Source organism: Scyliorhinus torazame, chromosome 31 (assembly GCF_047496885.1).
Source record: "Scyliorhinus torazame isolate Kashiwa2021f chromosome 31, sScyTor2.1, whole genome shotgun sequence".
Lineage (NCBI taxonomy): Eukaryota > Metazoa > Chordata > Chondrichthyes > Carcharhiniformes > Scyliorhinidae > Scyliorhinus > Scyliorhinus torazame.
In genome coordinates this window covers 4,930,933-4,947,837 of record NC_092737.1, presented here as the reverse complement: position 1 = coordinate 4,947,837, position 16,905 = coordinate 4,930,933, and the positions used below count along the sequence as shown (strand labels likewise).

The window sequence follows — 16,905 nt, the reverse complement described above, 5'->3', positions numbered from 1 at the left end:
GTTTGATGGGGACAGTGTAGAGGGAGCTTTACTCTGTATCTAACCCCGTGCTGTACCTGTCCTGGGAGTGTTTGATGGGGACAGTGTCGAGGGAGCTTTACTCTGTATCTAACCCCGTGCTGTACCTGTCCTGGGAGTGTTTGATGGGGACAGTGTAGAGGGAGCTTTACTCTGTATCTAACCCCGTGCTGTACCTGTCCTGGGAGTGTTTGATGGGGACAGTGTAGAGGGAGCTTTACTCTGTATCTAACCCCGTGCTGTACCTGTCCTCGGAGTGTTTGATGGGGACAGTGTAGAGGGAGCTTTACTCTGTATCTAACCCCGTGCTGTACCTGTCCTGGGAGTGTTTGATGGGGACAGTGTAGAGGGAGCTTTACTCTGTATCTAACCCCGTACTGACCCTGGCCTGGGAGTGTTTGATGGGTACAGTGTAGAGGGAGCTTTACTCTGTATCTAACCCCGTGCTGTACCTGTCCTGGGAGTGTTTGATGGGGACAGTGTAGAGGGAGCTTTACTCTGTATCTAACCCCGTGCTGTACCTGTCCTGGGAGTGTTTGATGGGGACAGTGTAGAGGGAGCTTTACTCTGTATCTAACCCCGTGCTGTACCTGTCCTGGGAGTGTTTGATGGGGACAGTGTAGAGAGAGCTTTACTCATATCTAATCCTGTAAGAGTAGGGCCAGTCAAGGACAGTAGTGGGAAGTTGTGCTTGGAGTCCAAGGAGATAGGAGAGGTGAGAAATGAATATTTTTTGTCAGTATTCACACAGGAAAAAGACAATGTTGTCGAGGAGAATACTGAGATTCAGACTACTAGACTAGAAAGGCTTGAGGTTCATAAGGAGGAGCTGTTATCTATTTTCACACATTCCAGAATTGCTAAGTCCCCTGGGCCGGATGGGATTTATCCTAGGATTCTCTGGGAAGCTAGGGAGGAGATTGCTGAGCCTTTGGCCTTGATCTTTAAGTCATCTTTGTCTACATGAATAGTACACTACATGAATAGTGCCAGAAGACTGGAGGATAGCAAAAATTATCCCCTTGTTCAAGAAGGGGAGTAGAGATAACCCCGGTAACTATAGACCAGTGAGCCTTACTTCTGTTGTGGGAAAAATCTTGGAAAGGTTTATAAGAGATGGGATGTATAATCATCTGGAAAGGAATAATTTGATTAGACATAGTCAACACGGTTTCGTGAAGGGTAGGTCGTGCCTCACAAACCTTATTGAGTTCTTTGAGAAGGTGACTGAACAGGTAGACGAGGGTAGAGCAGTTGATGTGGTGTATATGGATTTCAGTAAAGCGTTTGAGAATGTTCCCCACGGTAGGCTACTGCAGAAAATACGGAAGCATGGGAATCAGGGAGATTTAGCAGTTTGGATCAGAAATTGGCTAGCTGGAAGAAGACAAAGGGTGGTGGTTGATGGGAAGTGTTCAGACTGGAGTCCAGTTACTAGTGGTGTACCACAAGGATCTGTTTTGGGGGCCTGGAGGAGGGCGTAGAAGGGTGGGTGAGTAAATTTGCAGATGACACTAAAGTCGGTGGAGTTGTGGACAGTGCGGAAGGATGTTACAAGCATCAGAGGGACATAGATAAGGTGCAGCGCTGGGCTGAGAGGTGGCAAATGGAGTTTAATGCAGAAAAGTGTGAGGTGATTCATTTTGGAAGGAATAACAGGAAGACTGAGTACTGGGCTAATGGTAAGATTCTTGGTAGTGTGGATGAGCAGAGAGATCTCGGTGTCCATGTACATAGATCCCTGAAAGTTGCCACCCAGGTTGAGAGGGTTGTTAAGAAGGCGTACAGTGTGTTAGCTTTTATTGGTAGAGGGATTGAGGTTAGGAGCCATGAGATCATGTTGCAGCTGTACAAAACTCTGGTGCGGCCGCATTTGGAGTATTGCAATTCTTGTCGCCGCATTATAGGAAGGATGTGGAAGCATTGGAAAGGGTGCAGAGGAGATTTACCAGAATGTTGCCTGGTATGGAGGGAAGATCTTATGAGGAAAGGCTGAGGGACTTGAGGCTGTTTTCGTTAGAGAGAATGTTAAGAGGTGACTTAATTGAGGCATCTCAGACGATCGGAGGATTGGATAGGGTGGACAGTGAGAGCCTTTTTCCTTGGATGGTGATGTCTAACACGAGGGGACATAGCTTTAAATTGTGGGGAGATAGATAGAAGACAGATGTCAGAGGTCGATGCTTTACTCAGAGAGTGGTAAGGGTGTGGAATGCCCTGCCTGCAACAGTAGTGGACTCGCCAACACTAAGGGTATTCAAATGGTCATTGGATAGACATATGGACAATAAGGGAATAGTGTAGATGGGCTTTAGAGTGGTTTCACAGGTCGGCGCAACATCGACAGCCGAAGGGCCTGTACTGCGCTGTAATGTTCCATGTTCTATGTGCTGTACCTGCCCTGGGAGTGTTTGATGGGGACAGTGTAGAGGGAGCTTTACTCTGTATCTAACCCCGTGCTGTACCTGCCCTGGGAGTGTTTGATGTGGACAGTGTAGAGGGAGCTTTGCTCTGTATCTAACCCCGTGTTGTACCTGTCCTGGGAGTGTTTGATGGGGACAGTGTAGAGGGAGCTTTACTCTGTATCTAACCCCGTGCTGTACCTGTCCTGGGAGGGTTTGATGGGGACAGTGTAGAGGGAGCTTTACTCTGTATCTAACCCCGTGCTGTACCTGCCCTGGGAGTGTTTGATGGGGACAGTGTAGCGGGAGCTTTACTCTGTATCTAACCCCTTGCTGTACCTGTCGCGGGAATGTTTGTCAGAGATGATCAATGCCTGGGTACCTGTGTGGCACAGAAGTACATCAGATACCGTGCACCACGGAACATTGGAAAAATATTTATTGGATAATATTTGAAGAATGTTTGAGATTGTGGAGTGAGTGCAGACTGGCCAGTTACAACAGGTGTTGTCTTGAGAAGATTTTACAAACAAGATTATCGTACCGAATTCCTCAAAAATGATGTTCTCTTCTCATCTGGATTGACCGAACCTGCCTTCCCATTCTTACACAATCCTGATCAGAATTTTCTGCTGGGTCTGGGGTGGAGGGTTTGCTCCGAGGTGATGCAGGAGTCCTAGTAATCCAGGCTGAGCAAGATCGCTGTGGCCCGTCTGATCCAGTGATCTGGTGGCTTGTCCCCAGTCTTCAGCTCGATTCCCACCACAAAGGAAGTGTGTCGGTTGCTCCCCGATCGCTGGGAGTAATAGTAGCATGGACAGGAATAGATCCCTGGAGGAATGACAGGATGAGTACAGTTAGCAGGCCTGTCACAGCTTAGTCGAGACTGAGCCCTGTACCGCAGACCCTGCACCTTTTAGCCATCATCGGGCGGCCTCCATTATAGACCCTGCTCCCCCTACAGTACTCTGTCTGGCACTGGGATGGCTACAGACGAGGGTGCTGTCCCAGCGCCAGACACTATCCTCGTCTGCAGCCGTCCCAGCGCCAGACACTATCCTCGTCTGCAGCCGTCCCAGCGCCAGACACTATCCTCGTCTGCAGCCGTCCCAGCGCCAGACACTGTCCTCGTCTGCAGCCGTCCCAGCGACAGACACTGTCCTCGTCCGCAGCCGCCCCAGAGACAGACACAATCCTCGTCTGCAGCCGTCCCAGCGACAGACACTGTCCTCGTCTGCAGCCGTCCCAGAGACAGACACTGTCCTCGTCTGCAGCCCTCCCAGAGACAGACAGTGTCCTCGACTGCAGCCGTCCCAGAGACAGACACTATCCGCGTCTGCAGCCGTCCCAGAGACTGACACTGTCCTCGTCTGCAGCCGTCCCAGAGACAGACACTGTCCTCGTCTGCAGCCGTCCCAGCGACAGACACTGTCCTCGTCTGCAGCCGTCCCAGAGACAGACACTGTCCTCGTCTGCAGCCGTCCCAGCGACAGACACTGTCCTCGTCTGCAGCCGCCCCAGAGACAGACACTGTCCTCGTCTGCAGCCGTCCCAGCGACAGACACTGTCCTCGTCTGCAGCCGTCCCAGAGACAGACACTGTCCTCGTCTGCAGCCGTCCCAGAGACAGACACTGTCCTCGTCTGCAGCCGTCCCAGCGACAGACACTGTCCTCGTCTGCAGCCGTCCCAGAGACAGACACTGTCCTCGTCTGCAGCCCTCCCAGGGCCAGACACTGTCCTCGTCTGCAGCCGTCCCAGAGACAGACACTGTCCTCGTCTGCAGCCGTCCCAGAGACAGACACTGTCCTCGTCTGCAGCCGTCCCAGAGACAGACACTGTCCTCGTCTGCAGCCGTCCCAGAGACAGACACTATCCTCGTCTGCAGCCGTCCCAGAGACAGACACTATCCTCGTCTGCAGCCGTCCCAGAGACAGACACTGTCTCGTCTGCAGCCCTCCCAGGGCCAGACACTGTCCTCGTCTGCAGCCGTCCCAGAGACAGACACTGTCCTCGTCTGCAGCCGTCCCAGAGACAGACACTGTCCTCGTCTGCAGCCGTCCCAGCGACAGACACTATCCTCGTCTGCAGCCGTCCCAGCGACAGACACTATCCTCGTCTGCAGCCGTCCCAGCGACAGACACTATCCTCGTCTGCAGCCGTCCCAGCGACAGACACTGTCCTCGTCTGCAGCCGTCCCAGAGACAGACACTGTCCTCGTCTGCAGCCGTCCCAGAGACAGACACTGTCCTCGTCTGCAGCCGCCCCAGAGACAGACACTGTCCTCGTCTGCAGCCGCCCCAGCGCCAGTCACTGTCCTCGTCTGCAGCCGTCCCAGAGACAGACACTGTCCTCCTCTGCAGCCGTCCAAGAGACAGACACTGTCCTCGTCTGCAGCCGTCCCAGAGACAGACACTGTCCTCATCTGCAGCCGTCCCAGAGACAGACACTGTCCTCGTCTGCAGCGGTCCCAGCGACAGACACTGTCCTCGTCTGCAGCCGTCCCAGAGACAGACACTGTCCTCGTCTGCAGCCGTCCCAGAGACAGACACTGTCCTCGTCTGCAGCCGTCCCAGAGACAGACACTGTCCTCCTCTGCAGCCGTCCCAGAGACAGACACTGTCCTCGTCTGCAGCGGTCCCAGCGACAGACACTGTCCTCGTCTGCAGCGGTCCCAGCGACAGACACTGTCCTCGTCTGCAGCCGTCCCAGAGACAGACACTGTCCTCGTCTGCAGCCGTCCCAGAGACAGACACTATCCTCGTCTGCAGCCGTCCCAGAGACAGACACGGTCCTCGTCTGCAGCCGCCCCAGAGACAGACACTGTCCTCGTCTGCAGCCGCCCCAGAGACAGACACTATCCTCGTCTGCAGCCGTCCCAGAGACAGACACTATCCTCGTCTGCAGCCGTCCCAGAGACAGACACGGTCCTCGTCTGCAGCCGCCCCAGAGACAGACACTGTCCTCGCCTGCAGCCGCCCCAGAGACAGACACTATCCTCGTCTGCAGCCGTCCCAGAGACAGACACTGTCCTCGTCTGCAGCTGTCCCAGAGACAGACACTGTCCTCATCTGCAGCCGTCCCAGCGACAGACACGGTCCTCGCCTGCAGCTGTCCCAGAGACAGACACTGTCCTCGTCTGCAGCGGTCCCAGAGACAGACACTGTCCTCATCTGCAGCCGTTCCAGAGACAGACACTGTCCTCGCCTGCAGCCGTCCCAGCGACAGACACTGTCCTCGCCTGCAGCCGTCCCTGCGCCAGACACTGTCCTCGTCTGCAGCCGCCCCAGCGACAGACACTGTCCTCGTCTGCAGCCGTCCCAGCGACAGACACTGTCCACGCCTGCAGCCGTCCCAGAGACAGACACTGTCCTCGCCTGCAGCCGCCCCAGAGACAGACACTGTCCTCGCCTGCAGCCGCCCCAGAGACAGACACTGTCCTCGTCTGCAGGCGCCCCAGAGACAGACACTGTCCTCGCCTGCAGCCGCCCCAGAGACAGACACTGTCCTCGTCTGCAGCCGTCCCAGAGACAGACACTGTCCTCGTCTGCAGCCGTCCCAGCGACAGACACTGTCCTCGTCCGCAGCCGTCCCAGCGCCAGACACTGTCCTCGTCTGCAGCCGTCCCAGCGCCAGACACTGTCCTCGTCTGCAGCCGTCCCAGCGCCAGACACTGTCCTCGCCTGCAGCCGTCCCAGCGACAGACACTGTCCTCGCCTGCAGCCGTCCCTGCGCCAGACACTGTCCTCGTCTGCAGCCGCCCCAGCGACAGACACTGTCCTCGTCTGCAGCCGTCCCAGCGACAGACACTGTCCTCGTCTGCAGCCGTCCCAGCGACAGACACTGTCCTCGCCTGCAGCCGTCCCAGAGACAGACACTGTCCTCGCCTGCAGCCGCCCCAGAGACAGACACTGTCCTCGCCTGCAGCCGCCCCAGAGACAGACACTGTCCTCGTCTGCAGGCGCCCCAGAGACAGACACTGTCCTCGTCTGCAGCCGTCCCAGCGACAGACACTGTCCTCGTCTGCAGCCGTCCCAGCGCCAGACACTGTCCTCGTCTGCAGCCGTCCCAGCGCCAGACACTGTCCTCGTCTGCAGCCGTCCCAGCGCCAGACACTGTCCTCGACTGCAGCCGTCCCAGTGCCAGACACTGTCCTCGTCTGCAGCCGTCCCAGCGCCAGACACTGTCCTCGACTGCAGCCGTCCCAGTGCCAGACACTGTCCTCGTCTGCAGCCGCCCCAGAGACAGACACTGTCCTCGTCTGCAGCCGTCCCAGCGACAGACACTGTCCTCGTCTGCAGCCGCCCCAGAGACAGACACTATCCTCGTCTGCAGCCCTCCCAGAGACAGACACTGTCCTCGTCTGCAGCCGTCCCAGAGACAGACACTGTCTCGTCTGCAGCCGTCCCAGCGCCAGACACTGTCCTCGTCTGCAGCAGCCCCAGCGCCAGTCACTGTCCTCGTCTGCAGCCGTCCCAGAGACAGACACTGTCCTCATCTGCAGCCGTCCCAGCGACAGTCACTGTCCTCGTCTGCAGCCGTCCCAGAGACAGACACTGTCCCCGTCTGCAGCCGTCCCAGAGACAGACACTGTCCTCGTCTGCAGCCGTCCCAGAGACAGACACTGTCCCCGTCTGCAGCCGTCCCAGCGCCAGACACTGTCCTCGTCTGCAGCCGACCCAGAGACAGACACTGTCCTCGTCTGCAGCCGCCCCAGAGACAGACACTGTCCTCGTCTGCAGCCGCCCCAGAGACAGACACTGTCCTCATCTGCAGCCGTCCCAGCGACAGTCACTGTCCTCGTCTGCAGCCGTCCCAGAGACAGACACTGTCCCCGTCTGCAGCCGTCCCAGAGACAGACACTGTCCTCGTCTGCAGCCGTCCCAGAGACAGACACTGTCCCCGTCTGCAGCCGTCCCAGCGCCAGACACTGTCCTCGTCTGCAGCCGACCCAGAGACAGACACTGTCCTCGTCTGCAGCCGTCCCAGAGACAGACACTGTCCTCGTCTGCAGCCGTCCCAGAGACAGACACTGTCCTCGTCTGCAGCCGTCCCAGCGACAGACACTGTCCTCGTCTGCAGCCGCCCCAGAGACAGACACTGTCCTCGTCTGCAGCAGCCCCAGCGCCAGACACTATCCTCGTCTGCAGCCGCCCCAGAGACAGACACTATCCTCGTCTGCAGCCCTCCCAGAGACAGACACTGTCCTCGTCTGCAGCCGTCCCAGCGCCAGACACTGTCCTCGTCTGCAGCCGCCCCAGAGACAGACACTATCCTCGTCTGCAGCCGTCCCAGAGACAGACACTGTCCTCGTCTGCAGCCGTCCCAGCGCCAGACACTGTCCTCGTCTGCAGCCGCCCCAGAGACAGACACTATCCTCGTCTGCAGCCGTCCCAGAGACAGACACTGTCCTCGTCTGCAGCCGTCCCAGAGACAGACACTGTCTCGTCTGCAGCCGCCCCAGAGACAGACACTATCCTCGTCTGCAGCCGTCCCAGAGACAGACACGGTCCTCGTCTGCAGCCGCCCCAGAGACAGACACTATCCTCGTCTGCAGCCGTCCCAGAGACAGACACGGTCCTCGTCTGCAGCCGCCCCAGAGACAGACACTGTCCTCGCCTGCAGCCGCCCCAGAGACAGACACTATCCTCGTCTGCAGCCGTCCCAGAGACAGACACTGTCCTCGTCTGCAGCCGTCCCAGCGACAGACACGGTCCTCGCCTGCAGCCGTCCCAGAGACAGACACTGTCCTCGTCTGCAGCGGTCCCAGAGACAGACACTGTCCTCATCTGCAGCCGTCCCAGCGACAGACACCGTCCTCGTCTGCAGCCGTCCCAGCGCCAGACACTGTCCTCGTCTGCAGCCGCCCCAGAGACAGACACTGTCCTCGTCTGCAGCCGCCCCAGAGACAGACACTGTCCTCGTCTGCAGCCGCCCCAGCGCCAGACACTATCCTCGTCTGCAGCCGCCCCAGAGACAGACACTATCCTCGTCTGCAGCCGTCCCAGAGACAGACACTGTCCTCGTCTGCAGCCGTCCCAGCGACAGACACTATCCTCGTCTGCAGCCCTCCCAGAGACAGACACTGTCCTCGTCTGCAGCCGTCCCAGCGCCAGACACTGTCCTCGTCTGCAGCCGCCCCAGAGACAGACACTATCCTCGTCTGCAGCCGTCCCAGAGACAGACACTGTCCTCGTCTGCAGCCGTCCCAGAGACAGACACTGTCTCGTCTGCAGCCGTCCCAGCGACAGACACTGTCCTCGTCTGCAGCCGTCCCAGCGCCAGACACTGTCCTCGTCTGCAGCCGTCCCAGAGACAGACACTGTCCTCGTCTGCAGCCGTCCCAGCGCCAGACACTGTCCTCGTCTGCAGCCGCCCCAGAGACAGACACTATCCTCGTCTGCAGCCGTCCCAGAGACAGACACTGTCCTCGTCTGCAGCCGTCCCAGAGACAGACACTGTCTCGTCTGCAGCCGCCCCAGAGACAGACACTATCCTCGTCTGCAGCCGTCCCAGAGACAGACACGGTCCTCGTCTGCAGCCGCCCCAGAGACAGACACTATCCTCGTCTGCAGCCGTCCCAGAGACAGACACGGTCCTCGTCTGCAGCCGCCCCAGAGACAGACACTGTCCTCGCCTGCAGCCGCCCCAGAGACAGACACTATCCTCGTCTGCAGCCGTCCCAGAGACAGACACTGTCCTCGTCTGCAGCCGTCCCAGCGACAGACACGGTCCTCGCCTGCAGCTGTCCCAGAGACAGACACTGTCCTCGTCTGCAGCGGTCCCAGAGACAGACACTGTCCTCATCTGCAGCCGTCCCAGCGACAGACACCGTCCTCGTCTGCAGCCGTCCCAGCGCCAGACACTGTCCTCGTCTGCAGCCGTCCCAGAGACAGACACTGTCCTCGTCTGCAGCCGTCCCAGCGCCAGACACTGTCCTCGTCTGCAGCCGCCCCAGAGACAGACACTATCCTCGTCTGCAGCCGTCCCAGAGACAGACACTGTCCTCGTCTGCAGCCGTCCCAGAGACAGACACTGTCTCGTCTGCAGCCGCCCCAGAGACAGACACTATCCTCGTCTGCAGCCGTCCCAGAGACAGACACGGTCCTCGTCTGCAGCCGCCCCAGAGACAGACACTATCCTCGTCTGCAGCCGTCCCAGAGACAGACACGGTCCTCGTCTGCAGCCGCCCCAGAGACAGACACTGTCCTCGCCTGCAGCCGCCCCAGAGACAGACACTATCCTCGTCTGCAGCCGTCCCAGAGACAGACACTGTCCTCGTCTGCAGCCGTCCCAGCGACAGACACGGTCCTCGCCTGCAGCTGTCCCAGAGACAGACACTGTCCTCGTCTGCAGCGGTCCCAGAGACAGACACTGTCCTCATCTGCAGCCGTCCCAGCGACAGACACCGTCCTCGTCTGCAGCCGTCCCAGCGCCAGACACTGTCCTCGTCTGCAGCCGTCCCAGAGACAGACACTGTCCTCGTCTGCAGCCGTCCCAGAGACAGACACTGTCCTCGTCTGCAGCCGTCCCAGCGTGTCACTGTCCTCGTCTGCAGCCGTCCCAGAGACAGACACCGTCCTCGACTGCAGCCGTCCCAGAGACAGACACAGTTCTCGTCTGCAGCCGTCCCAGCGCCAGACACTGTCCTCGTCTGCAGCCGTCCCAGCGACAGACACTGTGCTCGTCTGCAGCCGTCCCAGAGACAGACACTGTCCTCGTCTGCAGCCGTCCCAGAGACAGACACTGTCCTCGTCTGCAGCCGCCCCAGAGACAGACACTGTCCTCGCCTGCAGCCGCCCCAGAGACAGACACTATCCTCGTCTGCAGCCGTCCCAGAGACAGACACTGTCCTCGTCTGCAGCCGTCCCAGCGACAGACACGGTCCTCGCCTGCAGCTGTCCCAGAGACAGACACTGTCCTCGTCTGCAGCGGTCCCAGAGACAGACACTGTCCTCATCTGCAGCCGTCCCAGCGACAGACACCGTCCTCGTCTGCAGCCGTCCCAGCGCCAGACACTGTCCTCGTCTGCAGCCGTCCCAGAGACAGACACTGTCCTCGTCTGCAGCCGTCCCAGAGACAGACACTGTCCTCGTCTGCAGCCGTCCCAGCGTGTCACTGTCCTCGTCTGCAGCCGTCCCAGAGACAGACACTGTCCTCGACTGCAGCCGTCCCAGAGACAGACACAGTTCTCGTCTGCAGCCGTCCCAGCGCCAGACACTGTCCTCGTCTGCAGCCGTCCCAGCGACAGACACTGTGCTCGTCTGCAGCCGTCCCAGAGACAGACACTGTCCTCGTCTGCAGCCGTCCCAGAGACAGACACTGTCCTCGTCTGCAGCCGTCCCAGAGACAGACACTGTCCTCGCCTGCAGCCGCCCTAGAGACAGACACTGTCCTCGCCTGCAGCCGTCCCAGAGACAGACACTGTCCTCGTCTGCAGCCGTCCCAGAGACAGACACTGTCCTCGTCTGCAGCCGTCCCAGAGACAGACACTGTCCTCGCCTGCAGCCGTCCCAGAGACAGACACTATCCTCGTCTGCAGCCGTCCCAGCGACAGACACTGTCCTCGTCTGCAGCCGCCCCAGAGACAGACACTATCCTCGTCTGCAGCCGTCCCAGAGACAGACACTGTCCTCGTCTGCAGCCGTCCCAGAGACAGACACTGTCCTCGCCTGCAGCCGTCCCAGCGACAGACACTGTCCTCATCTGCAGCCGCCCCAGCGACAGACACTGTCCTCGTCTGCAGCCGTCCCAGAGACAGACACTGTCCTCGTCTGCAGCCGTCCCAGAGACAGACACTGTCCTCGTCTGCAGCCGTCCCAGAGACAGACACTGTCCTCGTCTGCAGCCGTTCCAGAGACAGACACTGTCCTCGTCTGCAGCTGTCCCAGAGACAGACACTGTCCTCGTCTGCAGCGGTCCCAGAGACAGACACTGTCCTCATCTGCAGCCGTCCCTGCGCCAGACACTGTCCTCGCCTGCAGCCGTCCCAGAGACAGACACTGTCCTCGCCTGCAGCCGCCCCAGAGACAGACACTGTCCTCGCCTGCAGCCGCCCCAGAGACAGACACTGTCCTCGTCTGCAGCCGTCCCAGAGACAGACACTGTCCTCGTCTGCAGCCGTCCCAGAGACAGACACTGTCCTCGTCTGCAGGCGCCCCAGAGACAGACACTGTCCTCGCCTGCAGCCGCCCCAGAGGCAGACACTGTCCTCGTCTGCAGCCGTCCCAGCGAGACACTGTCCTCGTCCGCAGCCGTCCCAGCGCCAGACACTGTCCTCGTCTGCAGCCGTCCCAGCGCCAGACACTGTCCTCGACTGCAGCCGTCCCAGCGCCAGACACTGTCCTCGTCTGCAGCTGTCCCAAAGACAGACACTGTCCTCGTCTGCAGCCGTCCCAGAGACAGACACTGTCCTCGTCTGCAGCCGTCCCAGCGCCAGACACTGTCCTCGACTGCAGCCGTCCCAGTGCCAGACACTGTCCTCGTCTGCAGCTGTCCCAAAGACAGACACAATCCTCGCCTGCAGCTGTCCCAGAGACAGACACTGTGCCACTCCCTGTCCCAGAGACAGACACTGTGCCCCCATGCCCCAGCGACAGACACTGTGCCTCCCCCCCCCCCCAGCGACAGACACTGTGCCCCCCCCCCCGTCCCAGCGACAGGCACTGTGTCCACTGTCCCAGAGACGGACACTGTGCCCCCACCGTCCCAGAGACAGACACTGCCGCCCCCCCCCCGGTCCCAGAGACAGACACTGTGCCCCCCCCCCCGGTCCCAGAGACAGACACTGTGCCCCCCGTCCCCCGTCCCAGAGACAGACACTGTGCCCCCATGCCCCAGCGACAGACACTGTGCATCCCCGCCCCCCAGCGACAGACACTGTGCCCCCCCCGTCCCCCAGCGACAGACACTGTGCCCCCCCCGTCCCAGAGACAGACACTGTGCCCCCATGCCCCAGCGACAGACACTGTGCCCACCCCCACCCCAGCGACAGACACTGTGCACCCCCCCCCCCCCGGTCTCAGAGACAGACACTGTGCCCCCCCCCCCCCGGTCCCAGAGACAGACACTGTGCCCCCCCCCAGCGACAGACACGGTGCCCCCCCCCCCCCCCCAGCGACAGACACGGTGCCCCGCCCCCCCCCAGCGACAGACACTGTGCCCCCCCCCCCCCAAGCGACAGACACTGTGCCCCCCCCCCCCCCAGGTCCCAGAGACAGACTCTGTGCCCGCCCCCCCCCCCAGAGACAGACACTGTGCCCGCCCCCCCCCCCCCAGAGACAGACACTGTGCCCGCCACCCCCCCCCCCCCCAGAGACAGACACTGTGCCCCCCCCCCGGTCCCAGAGAGAGACACTGTGCCCTCCGCCCCCGGTCCCAGAGACAGACACTGTGCCCCCCCCCCCCGTCCCAGAGACAGACACTGTGCCCCCCCCCCCCGGTCCCAGAGACAGACACTGTGCCCCCCCCACCCCGTCCCAGAGACAGACACTGTGCCCTCCGCCCCCGGTCCCAGAGACAGACACTGTGCCCCCCCCCCCCCCGGTCCCAGAGACAGACACTGTGCCCCCCCCCCACCCCCGGTCCCAGCGACAGACACTGTGCCACCCGCCCCCCACATTCACCTTTGCCGGACTTCTTCTTGTTTTCCACTGGTTTGAAATGAATTGAAGGCATGGGGCAGACCAGCTGCATGGGCTCAGCTTCCACCAGCCAGGCGTTCTTCTTGTCCCAGCCTGCGCCCTGTAGAAACATCCCCTTCACGTACACACCATCCTGAGGGCGCAAAGAGAAGACGGGTAAGTGACCCGTGGCCGGCTGAGCTGTACATCTGCAGCATCAGGATAATCTCCAGAAGGAGGGAGGAGTAGCAATGGCGAGGGAGGATGGGCTGGGGCTATATTGACCGTTGAGGGTGAATTCCCCTCACTCTCACACACACCGTCGCCCAGCACGAAGTCAACACTCAGCTTCTCCGCTCACCCACTGTGTACTCCGGATGTGTCAAAGAAACTGGTCCCAACTTAAAGTCACATTTTCTACCGAAGGAAGTGTGTTCAACACCCAATCTTCACAACCTAATCTTGCGGATGGTTGGGTCGCACTGTCAGAGGGTCAGTACTGAGGGAGTGCCGCACTGTCAGAGGGTCAGTACTGAGGGAGTGCCGCACTGTCAGAGGGTCAGTACTGAGGGAGTGCCGCACTGTCAGAGGGTCAGTACTGAGGGAGTGCCGCACTGTCAGAGGGTCAGTACTGAGGGAGTGCCGCACTGTCAGAGGGTCAGTACTGAGGGAGTGCCGCACTGTCAGAGGGTCAGTACTGAGGGAGTGCCGCACTGTCAGAGGGTCAGTACTGTGGGAGTGCCGCACGGTCAGAGGGTCAGTACTGAGGGAGCGCCGCACTGTCAGAGGGTCAGTACTGAGGGAGCGCCGCACTGTCAGAGGGTCAGTACTGAGGGAGTGCCGCACTGTCAGAGGGTCAGTACTGAGGGAGTGCCGCACTGTCAGAGGGTCAGTACTGAGGGAGTGCCGCACTGTCAGAGGGTCAGTACTGAGGGAGTGCCGCACTGTCAGAGGGTCAGTACTGAGGGAGTGCCGCACTGTCAGAGGGTCAGTACTGAGGGAGTGCCGCACTGTCAGAGGGTCAGTACTGAGGGAGCGCCGCACTGTCAGAGGGTCAGTACTGAGGGAGTGCCGCAGTGTCAGAGGGTCAGTACTGAGGGAGTGCCGCACTGTCAGAGGGTCAGTACTGAGGGAGTGCTGCACTGTCAGCGTCAGTACTGAGGGAGTGCCGCACTGTCAGAGTGTCAGTACTGAGGGAGTGGCGCACTGTCAGAGGGTCAGTACTGAGGAAGTGCCGCACTGTCAGAGGGTCAGTACTGAGGGAGTGCCGCACTGTCAGAGGGTCAGTACTGAGGGAGTGCCGCACTGTCAGAGGGTCAGTACTGAGGGAGTGCCGCACTGTCAGAGGCTCAGTACTGAGGGAGTGCCGCACTGTCAGAGGGTCAGTACTGAGGGAGTGCCGCACTGTCAGAGGGTCAGTACTGAGGGAGTGCCGCACTGTCAGAGGGTCAGTACTGAGGGAGTGCCGCACTGCCAGAGGGTCAGTACTGAGGGAGTGCCGCACTGTCAGAGGGTCAGTACTGAGGGAGTGCCGCACTGTCAGAGGGTCAGTACTGAGGGAGTGCCGCACTGTCAGAGGGTCAGTACTGAGGGAGTGCCGCACTGTCAGAGGCAATCTTTCTTCATCGTTGTGGCGGTGTTTTTGAGGATGTATTGGCCATACCTTGGGTGGCTCCAACAGGTTGTTGTCGTCGACAACAGAAACGATAAAGTCCCAGGAGAGCGAATCCACTGAGATCTGAATGAAAGCACAAACAGGAGGTGAAACGCTTATTTTCTCCCTCGCTCAAATCAAATTGAAGATTAAATAAAAAATCTTATATTGCTGGAGTTTCTCATCTGCCCCCTCCCCCCCCCACCACCCCGGTTGTTTTCTCGATTCTCGTCCCTTCTGGTTACTGACCCTCCTTCCCTATTTACACCCGCCCCCCCACCCCTCCCGGTGATTAAATCTCCCCCTTAGCCTTTGCGGCTCAGCGGAATGATCCCAATGTCTCCGCGTGGACTGGGATCCCTCATCCCTCCCCCTCGTTCTGGTAAATCCCCCCCTCCCCCCACCGCGGCCTCGACCATCCTTCACTGAAGTGGTGCTCAAACTAATTGTGGGTCTGCCGCGGGTGGTCGGGGGGCAGCTGCTGTTCCACCCAGCGAGCTGCCAAGGAAGTGCCTGCCTGGGCCGGACCGTGGCGGGGTTTGCCGCGCGTTCCCCCTCTGCCGTTCCGCCGTGCAGACAGCGGGGTGGGCGTAGAGTCGTGGCTCTGTCCTTACCGTGTTCTTCCGGGCCGCGAGCTGGAGCACTGCCGTGAGGAATCCCGTGGGGAATGTGAACCCGGACATCCAGAAGATGACTGGCGGGTGCGTGGTCTCCGCCCACTTGGCCAGCTGATCGACTCGGTGCACCAGGTCCCGGATCCAGGCTCCAAGCTGCTTCATCGACGGGTAGGCCTGAGGGAAGCAGGTGACCAACCTTTAATGCAGGGCTCGGTGACGGACTGAGATTAATGCCGAACGGTTCGGAGGGGAGTGGGCTCAGGAACAAAACTAAAACATGCTGAGTTTTACAAGGCCAAAGGCAGTAAACACATTGACCCATCAGTTACCTCCAGAAAGCCAGAGAGACCATTGTGCTCAGAAATCCCCCTCAATGACTGCAGCAATCACACCAAAAATGCTGTTGCCCAGCTCCCCCCCATCAAGACATCTCGGATTGTCAGGGGGTTTGACAGGGTCGATGCTGAGAGGACGTTTCCCCTTGTGGGAGAGTCTGGGACCAGAGGGCAGAATCTCAGAGTGAGGGGTCGCCCATTTCAGACAGAGATGAGGAGGAATTTCCTCTCTGAGGGGAGTGAATCTGTGGAATTCTTTACCGCAGAGAGCTGTGGAGGCTGCGGAGTTAAGTATGTTCAAGGCTGCGTTTTTAACATTTTATCCCCAACACTAATGGGGCCGACTGATCCACAAACTTTTTATAGAATTTTACTGGGAACCCGTCTGTCCCTGGCGCCTTCCCAGCCTCCATCTTCCCCAAAGCCGCGCGCACCTCCTCCAACCCCAACGGTGCCTCCAAACCTTCCCGCATCCCACCCACCCCCCCGCCCCCCAGGGAAACTCCAACCCCTCTAAAAACCCAAACGTGCCCTGTGTGTTTCACAAACCGCCACGGATCCGCCCCTCCTGCCTCACCGGTGAATACAGCCAACACCTTCACCATCCCCGAAAGAGACAGCGAGCTTGGCCTGGAGCGGTCTAACATTGGATCTAAAACACGGTTAAAATCCCCCCCCCTAAAATCTACTGGTGCGAATCCAACTCTGGAATGGCAGCCAACAACTGTTACAGGAACTTAACGCCCCCACCCCCCGATCGGGGCGTACACATTCATGAACACCACTGCCTTCACCTCCAGTGTATCATAACCATCACATCATGGCCCTCCCAGTCCCCCCTCCACCATCCCAGCCTGGAAACTAACTCTCTTAGCAATCAAGATCGCCACCTCCTTACCCTGCTGTGAGTGAGGAACCTCGTTCGCCCGAGCTTTCCGCAACCTGATCTGGTCCCGCACCCAAAGATGAGTCTCCTGCAGGAACACCACATAACCCTTGCCCTCTTCACCAGCCCCCCAAGCGATCAACCTTGTCACTCAGCCCCCCCCACCTCCCCTCGAGTCAGTCACCAGCCCTGTGAGTTAACCCTCCTGCCCAAATTTCCAGATCTCACGTCCCCCTAAGATGAGGCAAAGAAAATACCTTGAACAGTTAGTACTCTCTCCCCCATCCCCCCTACCCCCCGTGCCCGCAATTCCACCCCCCCTCCCCCCCCAATCAGGTTTGCAGACTGCCTGGTGCTCCAACCACCCCCCCCC

General features: G+C 59.7%; 1 protein-coding gene across 1 annotated transcript in view; it reads right to left on the bottom strand.

The window, feature by feature from the left end:
- Positions 1–2,844: 2,844 nt before the first annotated feature.
- The window catches only part of dnah2 (dynein, axonemal, heavy chain 2), a 314,816-nt gene continuing 300,755 nt past the window's right edge, over positions 2,845–16,905 (bottom strand). Inside the window, exons 85-88 of the mRNA XM_072493227.1 lie at positions 15,309–15,485; positions 14,704–14,778; positions 13,044–13,194; positions 2,845–3,251 (exon numbers count right to left, since the gene is read on the bottom strand). Of these exons, the coding sequence (XP_072349328.1) occupies positions 3,097–3,251; positions 13,044–13,194; positions 14,704–14,778; positions 15,309–15,485 (558 nt within the window). The 3' untranslated portion in view covers positions 2,845–3,096. The remainder of the gene's footprint in view (positions 3,252–13,043; positions 13,195–14,703; positions 14,779–15,308; positions 15,486–16,905) is intronic.